This window comes from Diabrotica undecimpunctata, chromosome 10 (genome assembly GCF_040954645.1).
Source record: "Diabrotica undecimpunctata isolate CICGRU chromosome 10, icDiaUnde3, whole genome shotgun sequence".
Taxonomy (NCBI): Eukaryota; Metazoa; Arthropoda; class Insecta; order Coleoptera; family Chrysomelidae; genus Diabrotica; species Diabrotica undecimpunctata.
In genome coordinates this window covers 73224545-73246088 of record NC_092812.1, presented here as the reverse complement: position 1 = coordinate 73246088, position 21544 = coordinate 73224545, and the positions used below count along the sequence as shown (strand labels likewise).

The 21544-nt window shown below is 32.2% G+C and overlaps 1 protein-coding gene across 6 annotated transcripts in view; it reads right to left on the bottom strand.

The window, feature by feature from the left end:
• Positions 1 to 21544, bottom strand: part of Mef2 (myocyte enhancer factor 2) — a 333366-nt gene that overhangs the window by 17802 nt on the left and 294020 nt on the right. For 5 of the 6 annotated variants that reach the window (XM_072546699.1, XM_072546696.1, XM_072546698.1 and 2 more), the window contains 3 exons: positions 19406 to 19564; positions 1343 to 1711; positions 961 to 1262 (listed from right to left, as the gene is read on the bottom strand). In XM_072546699.1, the coding sequence (XP_072402800.1) occupies positions 961 to 1262; positions 1343 to 1711; positions 19406 to 19564 (830 nt within the window). The remainder of the gene's footprint in view (positions 1 to 960; positions 1263 to 1342; positions 1712 to 19405; positions 19565 to 21544) is intronic. The other variant, XM_072546702.1, reaches the window with a different exon arrangement.

The following is a 21544-nucleotide window of genomic DNA, read 5'->3' as shown; positions in this document are numbered from 1 at the left end:
CCGCTCCATTTTGTGATCACTTTCATGGATATGACCAAAGAACTTTAAAATTCTAATGTAAACAGTACTAGAGAGGCGCTGATTGGCGAGCCGTTCATGGAATTCAAAGCAGTCGACTCCAAGTCCACATTTCAAAAGCGTCTATGCGTCGTCTATCTGATTCTTTGACTGTCCATGTCTCGCATGCAGAAAAAGTCGTACGAGACGCTAATTTAGATAGCAGGGGAACTATGTTTAATAGATCAGTCCAAATTCTAGCACATGCTGACACGGTACGAGAATCACGGAAATCCTAACCGAGCTAGTAGCAGAAACAGAACAAATGTTATTTCTTACTTTTTGTTTGTACTACACAATATTAAACTCAGTATAATAGTTTTTTAAAGCAGTCAGTACTACCACAGAAGACATAATTGTCAAATAAAAGATTCTTTGACATAATTTGGTGATAGAGGGGCTTTTGAAGGAATCATAACTAAAACGTAGATAAACCAGCAGTATACTAGTTTTTCAAAGCTGCCAGTACTACTACACAAGACATAATGGTTAAATAAAAGATTGTATGACATAATTTGGTGATATAGGAGTTCTGAAGACATCATGACTAAAACGTCGAAAAACCAGCAGTATACCTGTTTTTCAAAGCAGTCAGTACTACTACAGAAGATATAATGCTTAAATTAAATATTGTTTGTCATAATTTGGTGATAATGGAGCCTCTGAAGGAATAATGACTAAAACGTAGATAAAGCAGCAGTATAACAGTTTTCCATAGCTGTCAGTTCCACTATAGAAGACATAATAATCAAGTAAATGATTGTTTCATATAATTACGATTCAAAAATTAGATACAACTGTTTTTTTTTTAACTCGTCTGTTTTTTGTAGCTAAATATTTATATTTATTTGTCCTTCATTGTCTATTATTGACGATCCAATTAATATATTTAAAATTTCTTACCTGTGAGTCAGATTTAACGTTTGAACATGTGAATGGTGGACGGCTGTAGTCAGATGCGGGTGATGCTCTCTGGGAGGTGATATAGGTTCACTCTTAATCTTCACAGGAAGCGGGGATGACGAAGTAGGCGGAGGAGTACTACTAGAAACTGCAAGGTGAGGAAGGCATGAAGTATTATGTGTGAGAGACGTAGGTATCTGATGACTCCAAGACATTGATGCCAGACTAATATCTGAACCCATACTAAAATCTTGAGCTCCAAAAGATGTCAAGGCGCTCGGATAACTAGATAGACCAGGGTTCTAAAATAAATTCACACATTTATATAGATAAACATCGTAAACTTGACCTGTAACAAACATTAACAGAAATTAACACTTACTTCTGCATAAGAAACTTCATCTGTGGTAATACTTGGTCCCAAAGGTGTAGGTATAACTACTCGAAGATTAGATCTTGGTCCTGGCGAATGCTGTTTTGGATGTTGTTTGGACGTGCTAAGACCTGGACCGGGAGAGGGCCCAGGTGATGGAGATCCCTCCATTGGGGAGGCAGAATTAGGATAACCATTGCTCATTTCTAACATTCCTCCACTTGGGTACACAGAATCGGTTTCGGATGATGACGGACGAGGGCTAATACTAGTATGAGCCATCTGTGGACTAGATTGGAGAAGACCAGAGTCACTGTAGTTTATGTTTACAGGTACTGATACGGGTTGTGTATTATAACTTGAAGAACTCATACTACCCTAAAAATGAAAAATATAAAGTGTAACAATCTTTTTAGCGTAAACAGTTTTATAAATAAAATAAATAAATAAACTTTTTAAACGTAAAGAGAGCAAATGGTGGCAATTTTCATGGGTAAACTTTTTTGTAATATATATATATATATATATATATATATATATATATATATATATATATATAAATTTTTTTTACGAATATGTTGAGAAAAGATGAACCTATCTCACAATATCAATAAGATGTAGCGTTTGTTACTAATAAATTACACAGTATGCTTTTACACAACTTTTTTTTACACCCCGTATATAAGTAAAACGTTCACATTTGTTAGAAAACATTGGTACAGTAATTCCTTAGAAATAGACCTATAATGTGAAATAAAAACCATCGAAATCCAATCAACGGTCCAGAGAATAAATAGCTTCAAACTTATAGTACATTTAAGGTGTTGCGTTAAATCTAATTCGATTTTCTTTAATATTTTCTTCATTTTTTTCTGCTCTTGGTTTTGTTTTCCCGTCCGGTATCCCTAATAATAGAACATCCTTTTTTACATATTCCAACGATTTCCCTTTTAACACACCTATGCCCAGGCAAACGGTGAACATGCTCCAGTTAACTTGCTTTTCGCACTCGTATTTTCTTGACTAAAGTTGGTTTATTACACATTTCCGTTACATCGTTGTTTGTTTTCCGACTCCCTGTTCCGTCGTCGTTTTGAACACCTCCATTAATTTTATGCATCACCTTCCTCCCCCAGCGTTATGACGTCACACTGACGTAATGACGTCATAATTGCAGTTTGTTCAAATTTTAAAAAGCTACCTTTCACACGATCATTCAAATTTGATCAAACTTTTATTGACGGTTGTCCAATGATGCATCTATGTCAATGAAATTAATTGTCTCTTTCACTGAGTTACGATTATAGCTGTTTGGGCTTTATTTACGATTCAAATTGTTCTTATCCACAATGAAAATAAAAAGCTTAAAAGGATTTTTTATAATAATGTGGATGCTTCACATTTTATAAACACACTCTTTCTCGATATAAATCAAGTAATGTAGAAACTTATTCCTGGTTCAAAGACATTTTAAAATTTTATAACAAAATAGAAAGACAACACAAACCACACACTGTCAACTAAAGAAAAAAATGAACTTCATCACGTCAACGTCATGTGTAACTGCTGATTGTCATTGTCTTTGGATATTTTTCGACCAATAAAAATTAAAGTTTGTTCAAACTGATCTTGAAAAATAGAAGATTTTCTATTTTTAGAGGATTTGATCAAATTCAGGATATGCCGTTATACACTGTCAATTTTTTGATTTGCTCAAACTATCTTGATCAAATATTTGAACGTGTGGCATGACCTTAGGGTTGTTTCCTGAGAGTAGAGTTGTAAACATTTTGTTTTGTGTAATCAAGAACTCAAATTTCTTTGGTGCGCCCTCCAGTTATTTAAACATACTGTTGAATTCAGTTTTTGACCTTGTGATAAGCGCTGTCACCTGCAAAGTCTTTAACTTGCTGCTTTCTGTACTGTATTACCCTTTCCACCTGTACACCGATTTCTCTTAATATGACTGTGTCTCCTTTAATGTTAGTTTATTATTTATATAATTGAAATAAATACTAACTTTTTATTTTTATGAGATTGATCCATCAGAAAATAATATGGTGGATAAATAAAACTAAAACAATCACACTGGATCTAAAAAAAATCAAAACCAGCTGGTTTTAATTATAATTAAAAACATATATTTAGAAGTGGTAAACAAATACAAATCTTCGCTCTTGGATCAATAATAAATTAAATATTACAATGAAAAACATATTCTGTAAATTCACACTGAATTTTAAATTTCGATATCGTTAGCTAAAGTATTATACTAAATCGTTTTTGTAATACAGGGTGTGTTATAACTATTAATTTGAGCTATTGACTAGAATTAGGTAATTTGGAACAAAATCGTCTGAATAAAATGTTGCTGTGAAAAAAGTCAAAGCGTGTTACATTTTTTTTTTTCGTTATTGCTAATGGATTCAGTGAATATTATTTTGAAGCTATTTTCTTGCGGCATATTAATATTATTTACTATCTTAAACGGAAATTAACTAAAATTTGAGTTTAAAACACGTTTAACTTAACGTTACGATTTCCACGTCGTTTGAAACGTTAAAATAATAGTCTTAGAGTAATGACTCCCGCGCTGATTTTGATAATTTAAACACGTGAAGAATAGAATTTCAAAATAAAAATGAACTTAACACTGTATGTTTTTCCATGGCAACATTTTTTAAATCATATTTGGTCCAATAGCCATAATTTGGTCCACATAATCTAACCCTAAACTCATAATTCAATAGTAATGATACTGATTTAAATTTCTAATTTGTAAACATTTGGAGGAGAGCGGCTAATTTATCACACAAATCCGCCTCCAAATTAACATTTTTGCCGACAACATTTCTGTTAGGACACAAGTAGACTCATCGTGTTGCAAAATTTAATATTTACGCGTGTAGCTGAAATATCGATATTTTATCCGTCAAGACGCACCTGAATGCCCCGGAAGGGACATCGAGAGCATTATCTTTTTCGATAGCAATAAAACACTTGCAACTGCGTAAGCTCGACAGCAGCAAACAATGAAATCGAGTATTTTATAAGCGTACATGAGGATAAAATGTAAACGCATTCAACGTGTGTACATCTATTGACAAAAACAGTAGAAGGTGGTGGTTATCTGTGAGAAGAAAACAAGTCTCTGAGAGGAAAACAAATCTGTGAGAGTCGGTACATGAGGGACTACGTAGAAGAAATCCAGATATTTTGAAAGATGATGTCGCTTGTGTGGAGATTTGACGAAAGTATGCTACCGAATAATTTAAGGTAACAAAAAACAGATTCACAAAGTACGTACAAAAAAAAATCGTGTTGGAAAATAACACAAAAAATATAATCGGAACAAAAATGAACGGATTCTATTTTAAGAACAAAATGCCACGTTAAAAGCTAAATAATGCAAATGATACTTTTAATAAAATATCATTAGGGTATTACGAAGAATGCTGCATGAAATTAATTTTCGGTATGTAAAGGGATGTCGCAAGAGTTTTTTAATCGAGAAAGACGAAATACTGTTAAGGCAAAGGAGAGTATTTACAAAAAAATCGTACTTTAAGACGTCTTGTCAAAAAATATGAACGAAACGTGATTGAATGATGATCACAAAAAATAAAAGGTATGGCAAAGACTTAGTTAATAAAAGTTCAGCGAAGACTTTTAATCAGACCCTTTCAACCGGCTTAAAAGGTCCTTCGGATAAAGAAAGACATCTTGTTATTACGCACATAGGAACTGATTTTATTTTATTAAGGTTTTTATACGGTGTTTTAAATGTGTTTATCTCAATTAAAACGGGGGATGATCATGGGGATATGAACTCGCATGTTTTTAAAAAGTTGTTTTCCTTTAGACTGTTGTAGAACCTGGATCTATAATTATAATGGACACCGTATATTACCACATTCGTCATAAGGAACAAATAACGACTTTTGTATGTCGGGAGGCAGACGGTCATGTTTTTTTGTGGCATGTCTAAATTAAATATTATGCTCATATTGGATAAAGCCACAATTTATTGTAATGGAAATTGCATTTTTAACTAATGTTTGACTTTTCCTTTTTCACTCCGGAAATCGTTTTCAAAAGAGATTATATTAAAAATTCTGCAAGATATGCAACGTGTCCTCACACCCAGAATTCATTTTTTTTTAATTTTTTTACGTTCTATGTGATTACGTTCTATGTGATGTGACACCCCCTACTCCCAAACACGTTATTATATCAATTTTTTTTTCGGTTGGTTTAGTCAATTTAAAAATTTCAAAAAATTTACGCATAGCTGACGCTTTCACAAAACTTGTCTATTTTCTATAGACCCAAATGTTAAGTGTATATAACCTAAAAATTTCTCCGCCAGGTGCGCCATCTTTAAAAACCCGAAGAACTGGTTTTTAAGGTTTTTTTAGGGGGATTTTACCCATTTTATTGACTTCAAAATCGATCAAAGCAAGGATTTTTTAATGGTTTCTAACACTGGGACTGATAATTCTTTATAGTCCAGACAAATAAGTTTTTTGTCGGGAGACTGACCCAGCCTGGTTGCAAATGGGCTTTTTGGGTACTATATACCTACATAATAAATTATAAATACAAAAATGCCCGTCAAAGTTCAGAGGCATATAATAGTCACTAACAAATAATGTTCAAAAATGGCAGTTTTTTCGTTTAATACTCTACAGGTAAAAATAGGGTAATTAAATACATTATTTACGAGTATTCATCGTTTTGAAGATTGGCAATGATTTAAAAAGGCAGTTTATGAATTTTGGTCCGATCATTTGCTGCTTATGAAATTGAAAAATAATGCGAAAATTTCGAAAATAAAAATTTGCTATAACTTTTGCAAAAATGAACCCAGGACTTTGATATTGCATGAAAAGTTAAGTCAAGTAGTCCTATAAAGCACAAAAAATTCAAGACGATTCGTTAATTAGTTTAAATTTTATTTAATTTGTTTATTCCACAGAGCTTTTTTTGCGATCACATGAAAAAAGAAGACATGTTTTCAATATATTTTAAAAAAATCAATAAAAGTCATTTTTACCACTACAAAAACATTTTGCTAAAGTAGTCATTTTTGGCTTATCAATAATTTGAATAATGTTGTTAATATTGACTGCAGACTAAATCCTCTTTGATATTTAAAAAGCTGGTATTTTTACACGAATTTTCAAAAAAAAAAAACTATAATCATTGAACTTCAAAATGGCGGTAGTTAGATTGTTTAATTGTTATAAACAAAGAAACTTTGAAATAAAGTAAGTGGCTAACTTTGACCCTAATTGATCTAGACGAAAATTGTTTTTTTTTTGAAAATTCGTGTAAAAATACCAGTTTTTTAAATATCAAAGTGTATTTAGTCTACAGTCAACATTAACAAAGTTTTCAAATTATTTACAAGCTAAAAATCTACTTTACTACAAAAAGCTCTACTTTAGTACAATGGTTTTGCAATGGTAAAAATAACTTTTATTGTTTTTTTTATGAACATATTGAAAATATATGTAAGTCTTCTTCTTTCATGTGGTACCCGCAGAATCGCTGTATCATTATTATTTTCTAAGCAATAATATCGCAAAAAAGCCAAACAAATTGAATAAAATTAAAATAATTGACGAATCGTCTTGAATTCTTTGTACATTATAAGGACTTCTTGACTGAACTTTTCAGGCAATATCAAAGACCTAAGTTTATTTTTGCAAAATTTATAGCAAATTTTTGATGTTCGAAATTTTTGCTTTATTTTGAAATTACCAAAGCAACAACTGATCGGACCAAAACTCAAAAACTCTCATTTTAAAGCTTTGCCCATCTACTAAAAGATGAATACTCTAAATAATATATTAAATTTCACTATTTTTACTTGTAGCGATTTAAACGAAAAAACTGACATTTTTGACCCCTATTTGTTAATAACTATTATATGCCTCCGAAGTGTGACGGAACTTTTTGTATTTATAATGGATTAGGTATATAATATCCAAAAAACTCATTTGCAGCCTGGCTGGGTGATGGTATTTTTTGCCTTTATTACGCTGGTGTATTATTTCTACTCCATAATGGACTGTTGGCGACTGGTTTACAAAACTATTTGTTACAAGACTGGCATATCCCTGAGGAGTCTGTACTTTGATAAATCTGATGTTTTCTCCTTTCCAAATTTTCCCTAGTTAGTGGTTCATTAATTTTCTAAATTCACCATTCCCTAAATTTAACGCACCTGTTATTCCTCGAATTATTTTTTTCTATAGCAATCTTCATTTTTTTCTCATTTTTCTTGTGTCGATCACACATTTTTTTAGCACTATATGAGATTATTGATCTATTTGCTGCTTTGTATGTTTTCAGATTTGTGTTCGCTGCCAGAAAGGAAATTCATTCATTTATTTCTATATTTCTATCATTAATTCGATGTACTGAAAATTTTAGGTACTTACCCCAAACTTTATCTCTGTCGTATTAAGTGTATTTTGTCTGAAGTAGGTACTCTGTTTTATGTTGTTTTAATGCTAAGTCTCTCTGCTAAGTCTGCTATTAATAAGTCTCTCTAAGACACCAAAGTACAAATTCCTCTTTTCAAAGTTCTGCTAATAAGCATAACTCTCTTATAGTCTCTGCATAAGCAGAGACTATAAGTTGAGACATCTATGTTGTCTTCTATCGCTGCACTAAATATAAGTTGTATAGTGACTCGGCTACTATTTTTGTTTTTGGGAGTGTCGTTTTTTGTTATGGCTGCTGCTGCCTATGCGTAAATTGTCATTTTCGTGACTTTATGTGTGTCCTATACCCATGAAGGCAAATTTTTTTATCATTTTTGATAAAAAATCAGAAACTCATGAAGTCCACTGGATTTCATTCAGTATTTTATGTTGCTTTCATAATCTTTTCTGATTTTTTTTGTTTTCTCAAAGACCAAAACCTAATAAATACATCAGGATATCTAAATATTTAGGTATACGAATATCACATTTTGGCGATGTTGAGAACAAACAGTAAGGTCATCAAAAATGACATAATGTCTAAACGATACTATACGGTGAAACAAAAAAAAACATGGACGCCAAATCAAGAATCTACAAGACAGCTACATCAGATTTATAATGGCATAGACTGCAGAAATAGACCAGAAACATCAAAAGCTAAAAGAATACTGGAAACAACTGGAATGGAGACACTTCAGAGAATAGAATATAACCTCTGAATTTCATGATCATCATCATTGGCTCCACAACCCATGGTGGGTCTTGGCCTGCTCAAGGATAAGTCCCCATTCTCTTCTATTCTTCGCCTTGAATTTCCAGTTTCGTACTCCCAACATTCTCAAGTCTTTCTCCACCTGATCCTTAAATCGTGCTCTGGGTCTGCCTCTCCTTCTCACTCCATCTAGTCTTTGGTTATAAATATGTTTTGGCGGCTCCATCTCATTCATTTCGAAATTATAGCGTCTATGCCATAAACCGCTCTCCTGTACTCCTCCATAGATATGCCAGAGGATTTTACGTTCAAAGCATCTTAAACGTTCTTCATCGCTCTTTGTCATCGTCCATGTTTCCGACGCGTAGGTGAGGATGGGCTTGATAAGAGTTCTGTATATCACTAATTTCGTTCTTTTTGTAACTAGGCTTGTTGTTAAAAAAATTTTTAATCCATAATAGGCTCTATTTGCCAGAAATATCCGTCTGTTAATTTCTGCACTTACTGCATTATTCTGATTAATTTGTGAGCCTAGGTATATAAACTCTCTTACTCCTTCGAAAGTATATGTTCCGATTGTTAGATCTTCGGGTTGTGCTGCTTGTATATAATTTGATACTTTCATATACTTCGTCTTACTAGTGTTAACCTCTAGTCCCATTCTTTTTGTTGCTTCTTCAAGCGCCTTGAATGATTTGACCACGTCTGCCTTTCTTCTTGCAATAATGTCGATGTCATCGGCGTACGCTAGTAATTGTACGCTGCGATTAATAATAGTTCCTCTGGTTGTTATTCCAGATTCTCTTATCGCTTTCTCTAGTGTAATATTGAATAGAATTCATAATAGGCTGTCTCCTTGTCTAAGTCCTATCTGAGACTGGAACGTTCTGGAAACTCCGTTCTGCACTCTAACTTTACACTCGACTCTTGAGAGGGTCGCTTTCACCAATTTTCACCAAACCTCTGAATTTAGACAACCTAAAAATACAGAGGTCCAGGTGTTTGAAGATAAAACAGAAAATTTGAAAACAATGAACAAGAAAAATTTTTCTTAGATCCTTATTATATCACCAGTAGTGCTACTGCTATGACGGATTTGTTACGAGTAAATTAAAAAGCCCGATTAAATGATTTTTAAACCTTATGCAAAAATTCATAAGTAAATTTTTGTTGCAAAATTCAACACGGATTTATTCTTAAAAATGTCTATTAGAAAATATTCACACTTCAGTGGTGATTTTATAACCAAAATAATGATCAAAGCCCAAAAAGATTAACTTTTGTATTGTATACATTGTGACCATTTGACCTATTGGCAATAAAAAGGAATAATCAAATAGATAGTAACCATTGTAGGTTCAAACGAGCATAAATTATCAAATAATTTGTAACTGGCAGTTTTATCACGAAATACTCCAAATTTAGAAATAATTTCTACCTTTTACAGGTTTAAAAAATCTCTTCATAGCAAGGTTTAGGAAATTTATAAAACAAAAATAATATTAAAATTAATATTGGTGTTAATTTATAATGTTAATCAATATGAAGAAACATGAAACAATAGATGTTTATAGATGACCAGTAAACCTCCAAATGACAATATTAAGTATTTAATACAATTTTAAAAGAAAAATAAACATATCACAAATATAATATACAACAAATATTCTGAAGATATAGAAACTACAGCAGTTTAATTATACAAACAATAAGTAAAAAAGCGTATTATAGATCGCAAACACTTTTTGGATACCAGCAGGTGACTCCAAAAACATATCGTCGGCTTAGAATGAAGACCATGTATCTGATTATCTTGTAATATCAGAGTCCCTTTTGAATACCGAGCCATCTATGGGACAAAATGAAAACCATGTAAGTAATTCAAATAGAATCTTTGTGAATGAAAACTTCGGAATTACTCAATGTTACCACTTGCTTGTCGACAGCGTATAAAATTGTTAGTAAAATATATATAAAAATAATAAAAATATTACTTTTTTTAAATTTCGTAGTGTTAATGATGAAAACCTCGTGTTGTGATTCTGAACGCGTTGTAGAACCTGTTGCAGCAAAAACCAGAAGTAAAAAAACCTTTGGCTACAGGAATCAAATAAATGAAAACGAATGCGTGGTAAAGTGTATCAGGAAAGGAGACATGTTGACGGAAAAAATTTGTTTAATGTGAAAGGCCAGAAAGGAAACTTACACCTCCATGTAACTGTAGTAAATCAAGAAAAGAGACGGCCAAAATAAATGTAAAAAGTTTAATGAAACTGCGAGAACAAAAATTTCCTTCAAAGAAAAGTATTATTTGTACAGACTATGGTAGAAGCCACTCAGGTGAGAAGAAGAACAGTTGAACCTAAAATTTAATTTCGCCGTAAGGATAGCCTGAAATAGACAAATCAAGATAGATGCACAAGAAGAGCAAAGGAGGAATACCGGACACTAAGAAGGGAAGAAAAAGAATAACATAGAAGAAAAAAAGCAATTTTAAGAAAAGCAAAAAGAAAACATAGAATGGCTAACAAATCAAGTAAAGAGTTTAAGCCGAGAATAGGGAGCTGTAAGGATGGAGAAGGAAATATCCTAAGTGACACATCCTCAATCTTGAACCGATGGGTTGAATTTTTCGACGCAAAATTTAACGGCCATTACATCGAAGAAGCAGATAACACTGTAGCAGATCGAAATGATTGGAATCTATTCAACCTAAACGAAAAACTACCTGCCACTGAAGAGGTTGCCCAAGCCATTAAAAAGCTTAAAAATAATAAAGCACCAGGAACTGATCAAATTTGTAGTGAGCTCTACAAGAATGGTGGTGACGCCCTGCTACAAGCACTGCATCAACTTTTACTTCTTGTCTTCCAAAATGAGACCATGCCCTGTGAATTATCTCAAGGTGTGATATGCCCGTTACATAACAAAGGCGATAAGCTCCAGTGTGACAACTACAGAGCTATAACCCTGTTAACAACTGCTTACAAAATACTAGCAAATATTCTCTACGTGAAAAGTTCTCTACGAAAGGCTACAAGTTTACACAGTAGGGATAGTTGGAAAATACCAGGCCGGATTTACTCCAGAAAAATCAACAATTGACCAGATTCATTCAATAAAACAGATCCTCAAGAAAACAGAATTTAACATTGAAACTCATCACCTATTGGTCGACTTCAAGGCCGCATACGACAGTGTCAAGAGAACAGTACTATACTAATCAATGCGTGAATTTGGTATACTAGAAAAACTTATCCGATTAACGAGAATGACACTGTCTAAATTAGGATACAGGGAGAAAATTCGTGATCCTTTGAGATAAAGGGGATGCCCTGGCTTGCCTATTTAACATTGCCTTGGAAAAGGCAGTCCGAGACACATGAATTAGAGACGGCGGTACTATTTACAATAGATCGATACAAATCTTAGCATACGCTGATGACATTGACATAATAGGGTAGCAAGCGAGATGTTGAGCAATATTTCCTAGAATTGAAAACGGCGGCGAAACAGGTCGGTCTAGTCATCAACGAAGACAAAACCAAGTACATGTTGGTTATTAAGGATTCTATAGCAAATGAGGAACGGGAAACGGCATTTGGAAGTCATATCTTTGAACGTTTTGACAGCTTCACATACCTTGGCTCGCTAGTGACTACTACCAATAAAACAAGCGAAGAAATTGAAAGACGAATAAACCTTACAAATAGGGCATACTATGGACTCCAAAAATAATTCCCTCAAGAAATATCCAAACAAAAACTAAAATTATTATATCCAAACACTGCTGAAGCTAGTCCTCATATACGGGGAGGAAACATGGACTCTAACGCAGAATGCTGAAAGACATCTGGGAATATTCGAGCGTAAGATACTCCGCAAGATATTTGGAGCTATAAACGATCAAGGGCAGTGGCGCAATAGATTTAATTTCGAATTATACCAACTCTTTAATGAACCAGATGTCGTAACGTCCATTAAAACACAGCGACTTTGATGGGCCGGGTACATAATATGAATGCCTGACAACATGATTGCTAAACAGCTAACGAAAGGAACACCTATAGAAAGAAGAAGCAGAGGCCGACCGCGAATTAGGTGGTTAGGTGGAGTTGAGGCCAACTTAGAGATACTAGAGATCAGAAGATGGCAACACGTTGCCGGAAACCGAACAGAATGGCGACTAATCGCCATGATGATGATGATGATAGCCTGAAATACTTTCTAAACTCCTCCACACATTCAGAACGACCGTAAGTATGTAAGAATATGTTTCGTAACACTATTTCCATGGGCAAGTGAACCGTAACTAATTGGAAAAAATTTCAAACAAAGTTAGAGTTTTTTATAAGTTTACCCAAACTTGAATCGCATTATTGCCGAAAATCTTCTAATAAATTGTATTTAGAACCTATCTAGCAATTCTAAAGCTGCATTACAAAAGGAATATAAAAAGTACTGCGAATCAAATAATATTCGATATGTTGCTTTTATTTGCATCTTTTCAGTTATGTTTAAAGAAAACTTTTCACTATTCTCTTCGAAAAAGACCAGTGGGAGACTTGTTGCTCTTTTAAAGTTGGAAATATCTCAGACGAAGTTTACATTCTTTAAGATATTTGAGTAAAATATTTGAAGCATAAAGATATAGGCCGTTAAGAAAAACAGACGGATAAAACGGAAAACTCTGAAAATACGATGGTATTGACAATGAGTCTTCAAGCTGTCTTAATATGTCCTATCTTGCAGGCTTCTGCACTATATTATAAAACCAAGTTAAAAGTACACAATTTTTGTATTTACGACCTAAAATCTTCAGACGGCTATAATTTTGTTTGGGATTAAACACAAGGAGTTACGGCAAACGAGTTCGCCTCAATCCTCTATAATTTTATTAGAAACAAAGTGAACAAAAATAACTAAGAATAAGAGGATAATTCTGTATTCCGATGGATGCACATATCAAAATCGGAATTGTGTTATGGCTAATACTCTGCCGTTAGTTTCTGTACAAACAGGAATAACAATTTATCAAAAGTTTCTGACTAAAGGCCATACCCAAATGGAGGTTTACTCCATGTACGCCAAAATTGAATTTGCATTAAAAAATAGGGATATTTATTCACCTTGCGCATATACAGAAGCTTGTAACAGAGCTAAAAAATCAGAAACTCTATTACGTTGAAACGTTAGATTTTGCCTTTTTCTTTAAATTAGAAATTTAAATTATCTGTAATCATTAAGGCCAGGGTCTAAGACAGGGGACCCCTTGGTAACCGACATCAAATGTATTAAATATACTCCTGATGGCGAAATTATTGTAAAGTTGGATTTTAATGAGGAATATAGGGAATTACCGCACCGAATATTAAAAAAAGCCTGCAGAGTCAAATACTATACAACTTTATTCGAAGCCAATGCCAATAGCGCATATAAAATATCAGCATTTATAGGAACTAAAAACAGTCTTGCCAGTAAGTTTGTTTTGTATTTTAGAATTAAAATTCAATCCTTTAATGTATCTTTTTAAATGTATTATTTTGTTTATCAAATAAAGTATCAATCTTTGTCTTTTTGTAGTAAAAACCACTTAACTTTTTTTTTCGACTACTTATTTTACCTAACATAGCCCATTAGCAAAAATGAGAAGCTCGTAAGTGCCACTAATTATAGGTAATTTATGAATGAAAACCTTGTAGCTGCAAATTAACTGGAAATATCTATTTTATTCGAATAAAGTTCTAATAGTATAAATTATAACAATTACTTATCAAACTAAAAAATTAAAAAGATCGAAAAACTGTAAGTGCAAATGAACTATAATAGAAGGTTTTTTCGTCCTCTGTAAACTCTAGTTTGTGTAGAATGTGGTACAGACGTGGAACGTGGTAGAACGATATGGTACATACTACCATTATTCTGGAATTGGTATAATTGATGAATGGAAGATGCACAACAAGCCAATTGGCTGAAGAAGTATGACCGGTTTATAACAAGACAGCTTTCGGAAAAAAACACCTACATACCTAGGAGGCCTTGTCATATGGAAAGATAAAATATCCTCAACAATCAATATTTGGGTAAAAAACATAATCACTTCAAAAGGAGGAAGGTAAATGCATTTGTATGCATATTTTTTTTAAAGTTAATTGCACTCATTCAATTTGGACGTTGACATTTTTATACAGGGTTACCGTATTGTCGAGATAGTAGTGAATGTAGGCAATTGTGAGGAAGGATTGTGAAGGAAAATGTAAGGATATTATTATTATAAATAATCACTTAAGAGGTACATAATGTAAAATTGGATCGACAAAAACAATGAATTATAACCCAGTAGAATTAGACTCGTAACCAATAGATATAAAAACTCTATAACCTCAGTTAAAACTTATCCTGGAGCAGATGTTAACTCAGAGTACAATCCGTTGTTTTTTGTTGATCGGGTTCCGAAATGGAATGGGTACTCGAGAAGGACTATTTGCCATTAACATACTGATTCAGCGATGTCGTGATGTAAACGTTGATCTACGTGTGCTTTAAAAGCTTTCGATAGAATAAGGCATGAAAAACTAATATCAATACTTATGAATAAGCACATTAACAGTAAAATCTTAAAGATAATCCAGACATTATATTGGAACAAAAGTGCCATAGTTCAATTGATGGGCTACACTCAAAAGAAATGAAGGTCTGTAGAGGAGTTAGACATGGATGCGTTTTATCACCACTTTTGTTTACTTATATTCTGAAGAAATTTTCAAAAACACGCTCAATAATATCAAAGCGAGAGTTACCGTTAACCGAAAATTAATTAACCACATACGATATGCAGATGAGACTGTGATCATTGCAACGAGCATAGAAGACCACAAAACCTAATCGAAAGCTTAAGTATGAATAGTGCTGAGATGGGAATAACTATAAACGCTAAAAAGAAATATATACTAATTACAAAAAGACCACAACATATACACCGCATATTGACAATAAATGGTAACTTGATAGAACAAGTAGAAAAATATCAGTAATTGGGAACTTTGATCGATGAAATGAAGCCAATGATCATACTGCAGAAATAAACAGGCGAATAGAGATTGCCAGATCAGTATTTCTACGAATGAAGCCACTCACACGCGCAGAAATCTTAATTTGGAAATCAGACCACATACCATTAGATCTTATATATTGTGAATATTATTATATGGAGCTGAGACTTGGACATTAAAAAAATACAATTTAAAAAGAATCGAGGCTTTCGAACGCTGGTTCGCACAGTATTAAAAATATCATGGACTGAGAGAATTACAAATAATATACTGGAGAGGGTTGGTAAAGAAATAACTTATCATCACTATACAAACAAGAAAACTGGAATACCTACGCCACGTGAGGAGGGGACCAAAATATGAAATTTTGAGACTTTTGATACAGGGAAAGATTCAAGGAAGCAGATCTGTAGGCCGAAAGCAGAATGCCTGGTTGAAGAATCTACGTGATTGGTATCAATTCAGATTGATTGATTTGTTTGTTGCAGCAAGTTCAAAAATAAAAATAGCCATTATGATTGTCAACCTTCATAGGGAGACGGTATTCTAAGAAGAATTAGACTAAAATCATCGAAAATTTATTGTAATTCATAACGGGTATCACACTGAAAAATAGTTGCATATATGTATAAAGTTATTTTAAGATTTAATTTTTGGTTGTGGGTCATTGTTGAAACAACGATTTAACGTATAAAAACAAGAAAAATTAAGTTATTTTGAGATAACTTAGAGACTATTTTCAGTGAGTATGTAAAACATTTTTTACTATTAAAGTACTTAAAAACCTTTAATTCCAAAAACCGTAAATAATTTGTTTAAATAATTGCAAAAAAACCCACGAAATTTTTAAGTATTTTCATTGTCTGGGAAAAAAGTACGCTCTTGAAACTTTCTGAAAATAAGGAACTTATGGCCCTTAAGTGGCCATACAAATTTCATTAAAACATGAAATCCGGGAGCTAGATATTGTTTTTGTAAATTCGTAATTTTTTTATTTATAAACATTAACGTTTAAAATTGTCACCACTTCTAATTTAATATTTAAGCTTTATGGAGTTCAGTCTAAAATGATGTTAAAGAAACTGCGAGGGAAGAGGAATGGTAGGCGTCGAGAAAATTGAATGTGGCATGTTCAAATCCAATCTCGTTGAAAATTTCGTTATTTCTCCTTTATTTGTAGACCGATTTCTATGTTTTGATTTAATCTAGTGTAACGAGATGAAATATTAACTACTGTAATATCGGTTTTCGTCAAATTGGGCATTAACTTGTTATAAACAATTATTATGCAAAAAAAAATCTTGCACGTTATTTCAGTAGTTTATTTTTAATAATACATTTTATAAATTTATATTGCAGTTCAAATTTCTTTAAAATATCTTATTTTGAAGTCTTCAGAATGCTGAAATTCTCAAAACCAACAGGGACGAAAACTGTTCCGTTTTTCGGAAAATTCGATATTTACTAAACATATAAATAAAATATAAGTCTGATGAATAAAATGAGAACCGGATGATTTTTCTAGGGGGACGGCAATTAGGTCAATTTTTATTGAACTCTTAACGAACCCTTTTTTAATAAATAAATTAAATATTTTGTAAACTAATAAATGTATTTTAATAAAAAAATTATGGTAACGGTAGCCATTTTCAGAGAGTTTTTAAGAGCATCTTTTTAAGATGCTTTTTCTACGAAATGGAAAAATACTTGAAACTTTGAAAATGTTTTTTTGTAATTTTTAAACAAATGTACATCAAAAATAGTAAAAGAGAATCATTTTTATAACCAAAAATCTCTAAGCGGAGTTACTGATATTTTTAACTTATAAACAATTAGAATAACTTTTAAACTATTACTCGTAAACGAAATATTTTTTCATATTTGAAAAGCTGACAATTTTTACACGACTTTAAAAGATGTTATTCTTGGACGATTAGGTAAAAATTAGTTTGACTATTTATTACACAGTGAGCGCGTAAAGTACGGAACCATAAAGATATCCGTAACACTCCGTATGATATTATATAGTAACAAAATGTTGGTTATGGGTTAGATGGAGCAGCGATTTAAAATTTTATATTCTTCGACGTTGCCAAATGTACAGTTTCGTAGATATAAGGATAATATCCGTATTTTTAAATGGGACCACCTATATATTTTACAATCTTTTGTTTCAGTTTTTTGATTGCCGATGTAAGATATAATCTGTTAATGGCCAATATTCACCATTAATATGAAGAAATTAGGAATATAATAGACTACAAGCCCATGCGGCATTTTTAGGGGGTCAATCAATACTGCAATATGTAATAACAACTTTAAAAACTATGTCGCCTATTCTTATCAGTACTTATAGTATGGGGTAATCTAAATACCGATCCGAAACTTTGTGTATGAATTCCGTATTGCGCCAAATTGCCGAAAATGGGGAAAAAGTTTTCCGGAAATAATAAAATTTCCCTACTCCTGGTACCAACATTTTTGTACGGCATTAGGTTGCAGGTCATTATTTTTGTATTACCTACCTAAGTTATACATGCCGTACAAATATGTTTGGCCAAAATGTCGGTATATTGACGGCATAGTTTCTAAAGTTGTTCTTACATATTGTAGTATTGTTTTATATGTGATTCAAGCTGGGTCAAATGATCCATTAAAAATCTCCCATTGGGTTGTAGTCTATAATAAAATAAAGATATTAGGAGAATTGATTAATAACATAATAGAGAAATTTGCTAGTTACAGCAGTAGTAATCAAAGTGTGCACAATCAATAAAGTAAATCAATAATAAATTAAAAAGATGTAAGGGGTAATCCATGCGCAATTATTGAAGTGGTCCTAATAAATTAAACAAATGATAAATGAGAACCCAAGAGGAAATGGCATATTGAAACTGCTACGATAAAAGGCAATGGGAAGACTAAAGAGTTGATGAGAGGATTAAATAGAAAAATAAACCATATGATATTAGCCAGTAATAAAAATAAACCAATATAGACGCAAATAATGATATAAATTGTCAAAAAAAGGCCACGAAAACCTTATATAAAACTCATTGAAAGGGGTACACATAAACTTATCACCAATTAGCATAAATGCACTAGCAGATAGTATAAACTCATCACCACAATAAAACTAGGGATTTTAAAATATACCAGGAGAGATTTGCAAACTGATCACTGGTCTACCTGCCCTGACCTGCACCCCGTGGCAGGTAAAGACCACAAAATGCTTGCAAACTGCTAAGGTTTGATATTAAAACAATAATACAAGTCCGGATGTATTAAATTCAAATACAATGCATTGGTTGATACTTGGGAATTCCACTAAATTCTATTAAAAGCTACTTAAACTATGCGAAAAGAAAACTTTCTCTTCATTTGCCCTTGTTCCTTCAACAAGGATATTGAATTGCTCATTGATTGCCTCTAATACGTCTAATAGGCCACTCGCCTTGAGACACCCTATATAAATAAATCTATTGGGTAAATTTTAAAGCAATTTGCTTAAAATAATTCCTGAATTTAATAGTTTACCACGTAAAAAAGAAGTGTAACAGGTAACAGGCAATCTTCCGCATTAGAAACCGGCGCCTTGCGATAAAAATGCTGGTGATTAGTTTACCTATCTGTGGTGGCAAGTTTATGGGTCTTCAAAGGATGCCGGTGATCAGTTAAATAATGTGCAACCAGACTACAATTCCTTATAAAAATGTAACATACTTTATGTAAAGACATGATATAATTATATAAAATTGTCATAATGTATGGTCCTCTAACAACAAATTATTATAAAATAATATTTTCTTACCCTTTGTCCGTTCATTTGATTCCGTTGTAGCATTATCTGAAAATCTTCGTCTATTTTACTGTACTTAGCTTCTGTCCGTGGTGTCAGTTGATATTCAGTCTCAGGTTCTGGGCTGTCAGGACTCATAACTCCGTTCTTATGCTCCTTCTTATTAAGTGCCTGCAAGTGTCAGTGGACCAGCTCATGGAGAAAAACTTTGGGGTTAACATGCATACACCACACATACTATTTGGATCACATTCTTATATCACATGATAAAGAGATTTTATTATTTCGTTGCTATATTGCGACAACCACTAAATAACCTATTTGACCTCTCTCACTGAACTAATGTAGTCCAAGCTGTAGAGAAAAACATGAATGATTTTGAGTATTAATTAGTAAATTTTTAAAACCATCACAGCGCTATGAAGGGTACTGCCTGGAGTAACCTCCAAGTGTTTGCAACTCCAAAATGTTGGTTGTAATTTTTTTATGGCACTTTTAAGGTGCAAAAAACGTTTTTTATTATTCTTATTTTTATTGTATCAAATCAACATTTTAAGGTAAAGTGAGTACCATATGATGGAAGTACATATAAAAATCTTTAATTTGAGCTAAGCTGTATTAAATTTAAATTAATAGTTTATGCAAAATTAATGATTGAAGGCCCAAAAATGTCAATGTTTTCTTCCATTTTTAGTTTTTGAAATAACTTTTATAAAAATTATTTTTTTTTATGAAAAAAATATTATATTTTAGCTCTCTTAATTATGAATTGAATGATACTTTGTAAGATCCGGTCAATTCTTTTTCGAGTTTTGTCAACAATTAAGAATTAAAATCGGTGCCATTTAATAGTTAAAGGCCTGTATTTTATGAGGATGTAATTTTTATTTTAAAAAACCGCTATTTACAGTCAAAAAAATTAATAAAGTTGACTTTTTTTCGAGTAGCCGAATGAACTAGGTGGTAGAGAACTCTATTCCTTTGGGCCTCGTTAAGAAAAATTCGGAACTTCAAATTTCCTGCGTTCGGACAAATTTATCATATCTTCGTTAAAAACCAATTTCGCTTTTTTTAAAAAAAATTTGTGAACATTGGCGATATTTTTTTAGCTGAGATTAAAACTTTGGTGACTATTAACATTTCTTTTTAAATTACTCAATCATATTTATTTTATATATATTTTTATACTATTTTGTATTTTGGCAAAGGAAAAGAACCATTCAAAACGTGTTTTCTTGGCAATGTGTTCCATAAAATCTAGTACATCGTGCATCAATAAAAAGTTTGACATAGATAAACTGAGCAACATTTATTGTTACTTACTGGAAAAACATCCAAAATAAAATAAATATTTACCTGTACATAAATTACACTTACATGCATAACATGTTGCATACCATTAAGACAGGTTTAAAAAATTTAAAAATTAAAAAGTAAATCACCCAAGATGGTGATTTCACCCTCTAGTATTTCTTAAAAAGAAATATAATATTAAGTACACGTAATTACTTTTTAATCATAGGGTTTTTAATTTCTGTTCTCTATGTGTCAGAGTTAAAACACACCAGTAAAAGATGCCATAAACTAAGTTTTACTATCTGTACCTAAATTTTAAAAATTTTACAATGTATTTTGTCCATTATTTTATATTCTATGTGTGTTATTAATGTTGAGTGTCACTGCTTTTACAAATAATCTCAAAGACTAGTAAGTTGCACTGAAGAATTGTGATATTTTATAAATATTTACATATTTTTCTTATTACAGTGTCTTGAAAAAGGAATAAAACCATTCCGAAAGCTAGACAAAAAGTCAAAAGAGTGTTTCATCCCGGCCAATTTTCTGACTGCAACCCTAATAAACGGTGTTGTTTGTATATATATATATATATATATATATATATATATATATATATATATATATATATACAGTGTGTCCAATTAAGTCGGCATCATATGGGAAACTTTTTTATTATTAATTTTACGAAAAAAAGTTATACTTTTTAAAAAGTTATGCATGGTCTAAAACCTAAGATGTAACCATCAGATATCAAATTTGAACAATGTTATACGAGGTATGTCAAAAAATATAAATTTCGCTCAAGAGTAAAGTAGCTTTATATTTCACAATATCGAAAATTTTTATATAATT